The sequence below is a fragment of the Lutra lutra genome, chromosome 9 (genome assembly GCF_902655055.1).
Source record: "Lutra lutra chromosome 9, mLutLut1.2, whole genome shotgun sequence".
Taxonomy (NCBI): domain Eukaryota; kingdom Metazoa; phylum Chordata; class Mammalia; order Carnivora; family Mustelidae; genus Lutra; species Lutra lutra.
In genome coordinates this window covers 122,733,077-122,739,076 of record NC_062286.1, presented here as the reverse complement: position 1 = coordinate 122,739,076, position 6,000 = coordinate 122,733,077, and the positions used below count along the sequence as shown (strand labels likewise).

Below are 6,000 nucleotides of genomic sequence, written 5' to 3'. Positions count from 1 at the left end.
AGAATGGATGCACAGCAAGAAACACGTAGCAGGTGTTCGATACACGGGCACTACCGTAGTTACAGGAAAGTGAAATAAAAACACCAAACACCTAAATCCAACAAAACAACACTATAAGGCCATGGCTAGGTCCTGGGGCAACACCCACCCCACAACAAGCATGGGCACGCTGTCCTGTTTCCCGCTGGGCTGACAAGAGCACCAGGAGGGCAGGGTGGTCTTACTCGATGCCCTCCCAGCTGCCCGACACTGGGCATGACGCAGGTGCCATCTTATTCGGCGTCCCCTTGGGCGGCTGCCCAGAATGGCAACCGGGTCTCCCCCGGCTCGCTGTGGCCAGATGGTGGGGGCCGCCCGCAGCCCTATACTCGGGGCTCGATGAGAAGAGCTGGGCCACCTGGCAGTGTTGGCCATGGGCACAGGCAGGGTGTGCGGCAGCCCCGTAGCCTATGTGCTGACCCTGGGCCATTTTAATGAAATGCCGCTTTTCTGAACTGGCTCATCTTCTACCTCGCTTACGAGGACGCTTTTCTTTGGGACACGCTAAAAGCATGCTAACGGCCCGCTGACTTCCGTAAAGGAGGAGAGCCATTTTCTCACACCCTGTGTAAAATGAATGGGACTCCAATGCTGAAGCCCCAGCATGTGGGGGGAAGAACAAAGGAAATCCTACTTCTAAGTTTCCCACTATGTGCGGCATGCTCAGATGACTCCGCTCACCCCCTCTGAGAACCACCCCTCCTCTGCAGAGGAAGGAAGGTAAACTGGCAGGTGCGGCTGGAATTTGGGCCCAAGGCCTGTTTCCTTCCAGCAGTGGCACTCACCCTGACGCATGGAGCTGCCCAGCTCGGCACCCGGCCATACCCCAGATCCCAATCTCATCATCCCAGGGTGGGGCCCGATGAGGATGTGTTTGTTCGTGCTCCCCTCCCGACCAGTGGCTCCAATGGATGCCAGGGTCCGGGATGCTGTTCCAAGGTCTGTGCTCTGGGTGGCAGGGGCCTCGCTGGGCCATGGAAGCTTCCAGGGCTGCTTCCGCCCTAGCCACATGCCTTGTCACTGTTGGGGTCAGGGCTGGACCAGAGAGGTCACTAGTCCATGTGCTCCCCTTCCCTGCAAGACCACGGAGCAGCTGCGCAGCCATGGTGTGCTGCGCCGCTGGCTCACTGAGACGCTCACTGGGCCTCGGTTCTCTCCCAGGGAGAGTGAGGCCCACCACTGAGCTTCCTCAGAGGTGTCCCCGGACAGCCGCTGGGAAAGAGCCAGGGAAAGAGCAGAGGGTATTGCCCTGCTACAAAGAATGCCAGCCAGGAATACCAAAACTAGCTTTAATTTGTCCAAAAGTCACATTGAGCCATGTAAAAACTTTCTGGGATGGAGGCCCAGAGAGAGTCCATGCTGCCTGAGGCCAAGGGGTTTCTAGAAGTTCTCCAGCAAGCCGAGGATGCGCTTCTGCTCGTTCTCCCGGAACTCCGGGCTCCGGCCATCACCGATGTTCTCTGCATACTCTGGGGAGACAAAGGCAGCATGAGGCGTGGATCCAAGGTGGACGGCTGGGTCCCTACATGCCCTTCCCTAAATCCTGCTCCTGCTGAGGCACGGGCTGTGCTAAAGACTTCGACGCCAACCACACCCCCCACCCGGGGCAGCTGGGGCCAAACTCCTGGGTCCTGCATTCGAGAAGCTCAGTGATCAGGGCCCAGCTCTCCCATCTTCACTCAGAGCCCTCCCCAGCCGCACCCCTCACCCGCGCACGAGAAGTGGATGCCTGCGACAGGCACGTTCGTTCCGGCCAGTGTTTGTCAGAGTGTGACCCGACCAGCAGCAGCAGCAGCAACTTGTTAGAAAGGCAGACTGCGGGGCCCAACTCAGACCCACTTATAGACCACGCGGTCCGTGTGAACCAGCCCTTCAGGGAATGATGCACAGAAGTCTGAGAACCACTATTTGAGGCCATGGGGATAAAGTAATGATCAAAAGAGATGAAAATCTCTGCTCTTGTGAAGCCTACTTTCTAACGGGAAACCACCAGGTAAATAACAGAGACGGGGGCTGTCAGAAGGCCTCACAGACATGTGATGAAGACGTGTAGCAAACTCCTGTGGGGAGGTCTGCGAGCGAGCGGCAGAGGGCTGGCCAGTGAAGACTGAGCGGGGAGCTCGCCTGGCTCGGTGGAGGGTGAGTGTGGAGGTCTGTGTGGCCCGAGCTCCACACGGGGGACAGGAAGGGGGAGGCACAGACCACAGGGCCTGTGCGCTGCTGCAAAGACTCTGGCCTTTCCCCTGTGACCAGAGCTGTGGGAGGGCTCTACTCCAGCGGCTGTGCGGGAGATGCCCTGAAGAGGGCAAGGGCAGAAGGAGGGAGATGTGATTTGATGGTGACTGGGACCAAGAAGGTCACAGTGGGGATGAGAAGTCTTCAGATCTTACATGCATTCTGAAGCTAGGCTGGAAGTGGGGCAGCAGAGAGACACGTGGATATTGACACCACCAAGAAGTATGACTGAGTAGTGGAGAAGGTGACAGCAAGCCTCGAACTGCCCCCATGAGGTGACCAGATGCTGCACCACTAAGGAGGGGTCAGAGTATAGTCCCCTGATGTGAGATTCAAAGAGCTGGAAGTTTTTAGGTAAATGGGGAGGTGGGAGAAACAATGGTGTCGAGATGCCCCTCCCCTGTCTTCAGTGGCAGGAAGATGTGGGAGAAAAGAACCACCACAGGAGAGGGGGGTTCCAGAGCACAAAGGCAAGGAGAATGCTCCAAGAGGGAGGAGGATACAGAGGATGACACTGAAGACAGGTCTCCAAAGAACACCATCACAGTGGCAACGTAGGTCACCACGTGCTCCACTTAACCCACATACCCCAGCACAATACTTGTAGCTCTCCATTTCATTTTCAGAAGTATCCCCCCTCCAATTATATACTCACGCTGGTTTTAGGAGGTGGGGGCATATGGTGCAGAAATGCTGTGGAACTTAGGGACTGGAGGGCAGGAAATGGGGGCGGGGAGTGGGCTTCCTAGAGTGAGTCCCAGGAGGAGGGATACAGAATGTGCCAGAAGGGAAGGGAGGCCAGCATTCTCACTGCCCACAATCCCAGAGGGAAGATGGTGTGACATCGTGGGCTGGGTTTGAACCCTGTCTCCAACTCACAATCCTAAGTGACCTTGGGAGGGTCTCCTCTGAAAATGTATGGAAAGTATTTGGCAAATAACAGATGTTCGAGACACACTAGCTCCTTCCCCAAGGCTCCTTTGCTCACGCCAGCAGAGTCACGTGTGGAGAGCCCACATATCCTGTAGGTTCCTCTTAAAGGCCATCTTCTTGGTGAAGCCTACCTGGTCCTCTCTTCCTCTGGCTCCTGTCGTCAGGCCAGGGTCCCCATCACAGGCCTGAATTCTAGACCACCCTGAACTTGGTTCTCCTCTCCCTCCAGATGGGGAGTTTCAGGAAGGCAGAGGCGTGTGCCTTACTTTTGGCTGAATACCCAGCAGAGTCTGGCTGAGAGTCAACTATCAGTGTGGCGAGGTGCACGAGCTCTCCAAGCAGTGGATTAGGCCGATGGCTTGCGTCCCCGCCCCATTCCTCACACTGGGCAGCTTCAGGTAGAACAGAGAACCCTGGACAAGAGGCTTTTATATAATAAAACATCTGCTGAGCCAAATCAGACAAAGATTGGGGAGAGAAAAGAAAGTGTGCAACTCCTCCCCTGCTCCCTCCCACCCCCACTGTGCTGGGGAATAACTCTGCTCCTGCCACTTCTTCATTTTTCCTCCTTCCTCTTTATTACTTTGGACATGTGCCGGAAAACGGGATTTGGGATTCAGACATGTGCCAGCTGTGTGTCTCCCCCTGGAAATCATCCTCTTCCGTTAGATACATCCATCACCTCCAACAGCAAACGGTTGTGAGGTCTCCTATTAAAGGCCCCTTAAAGAAAGGGCTGGGGCGATGGGAGAATAGGATCTGGGCTGCGGAGACAGCTACAGGGCCATATGTAAGTGTTATCTCTTACTCACGTGTGAATGATCTAGTAGTTGATGCCCCAGGAGACAGAGAAATGACCATTATAGCATTTAATACCCCCAGAGGCATGGTCTGGAAGCAAGAGTCTTAATGGACTGAACTAACACTTTGCTCTCCTAATGTATTCTCAGACCCAGGAGGGAGGGAAGTGCAGAAACAGTCTGATCCTTTGGGGCAGTGATTTTCCAACTCAAGCCAGCTTCCCTGTAGGGACTTAATCTCTTTCTAGAGACCTACAAGGTAGAGGAAAGCAGAGTCCGTATCAAGGGGATTAGAAAACGCCAAGGCCTTAGAAAATCCAAGCACACAGAGCACCCATCCCATGGCCTGTCTCCCGTGGCTCTCAGTGGGGAAGGAGGAAGCATCAGATTCCCTGTTCTCTGCAAATGGGTGGTAAATGGAACAGGTGCAATGTGGAAGAGGGGCTGTCTCCTCCGCAGCGTGTGCTGGGCGTGTGTGTCTGGTGGCTCATCTGATCTTTGCAGCATCACACAAGGCAGAGAAGCCATTCTGGTTTGCAGACGAGGAAACTGAAGCTTATTAGAGAACTGGAGCAACATGCCCAAGTCTAGGACGGTAGAGAGGCTGGGATTCAAACAAAGGGTATATGAGTTGGGAAAAAGGCACCTGAAGAGCTAGTGGGCGGGGGGAGCAAGTCCCCGAATTGGCATCGTCTTCCCTAAGCAATATGCTGCCTGGCCTGCTCTCCATCCTTTGGGGAGAAAAGTGCTTGGTGAGCGCTCCAGAGCAGCCCAGCCCCCCGGGGCTTCTGGCTACAAAGTGCTCCAGAAGGCTAAGACTCCAAATGCCATGTCCTGTGGTAAAGGGGCCTCAGTGGCCACAGGTGTGGAGCGGGTCAGAATGTCAGAACTGGCAGGGCTCTCAGAAATGTAGTACAACTCTGAAGGCCGGGTGACTGGCCAGCGTCCCACAGCAAGCCAGCCGGAGCCGGGCCCAGAACCAGGTCTGACGAGGCCCCAGTGCTCTTCCACGACCCCTGGCAGCTGGCACAGCTGTGCCATGCGCCCTCGCCCTCCACCCCCTACCCCTACTCATTCTTTGTTTCCACAGTAGAATCCTATTTAGAGAAAATCTTGGTGGTGCCAGCTACCTCTGGTTATTACAGCTGCTGCAGCAGTCTATAAATATTGAACAGGTCCCTCCCAGAGGTCTTGGGGAAGAGTTCTCTTTGCTCTGTGCGTGTGTGTGTGTGTGTGTGTGTGTGTAAGGAAGAGAGAATGCAGGAGAAAGAGAGATGCTAGATGAAGGGGGAACTAGGAGTGGGGGAGCTGGGGGAGAGCGAGAGAGAGGAAGAAGAGGGTGAGTCGGGCTGGAGAGAGTGAGAAAGGTGGTCCTCACATCAACTCCCTTCTCTACTGCCCCAGCATTTTCAAATGCTCTTATAATAAAGGCTTTGATGGAGCTCAAAAACAGGCAGCAGTGCTGAACGCATAAATATTAAAGCAAACTTTAGACAGCAGGTTTACTATTCAGACATGGAATACAAGCTGTTCTGTTTATGTTAAACGGGAGAGGGAGGGGCCTCGGGGCTGGCGGATGGGGAGAATATCTTCAGGGCAGAGACTTGGGCCGCATTCACAAGCCTGGTTCGGACCCCTGAACCTGAAGCCTCAAATGCTCACCCTTCAAGAAATGCAGGAGGAAGTGGGGTGAGGGGAGGAGAAGAATGCCCCTATTTTTCACACTGAAAACTTGGAAGACGCAAGAAACTGGGAAAGGAAAATGCATGTCTAACAGATTCCTTAATGACAGTGACAAGCCTGGAAGGTCTAGTGTCATACTTCCCTAGAAGGACACTCACCTGTAGCTACAGGACACAAGTCCATCAGAAATTCCATTAAAGTGACACCCATTTAAAGGAAAAGGATACCATCTGTTTCTCATGCTAACAGGGGTCATGTTCCCATTGTCCTGAGGATGCCTAAGTTGCTGGGAAAACCCCCTCCCCTCCCA

General features: G+C 54.4%; 1 protein-coding gene across 1 annotated transcript in view; it reads right to left on the bottom strand.

The window, feature by feature from the left end:
- Positions 1–1,314: 1,314 nt before the first annotated feature.
- The window catches only part of CTNNBL1 (catenin beta like 1), a 161,586-nt gene continuing 156,900 nt past the window's right edge, over positions 1,315–6,000 (bottom strand). Inside the window, exon 16 of the mRNA XM_047745001.1 lies at positions 1,315–1,508. Within this exon, the coding sequence (XP_047600957.1) occupies positions 1,420–1,508 (89 nt within the window). The 3' untranslated portion in view covers positions 1,315–1,419. The remainder of the gene's footprint in view (positions 1,509–6,000) is intronic.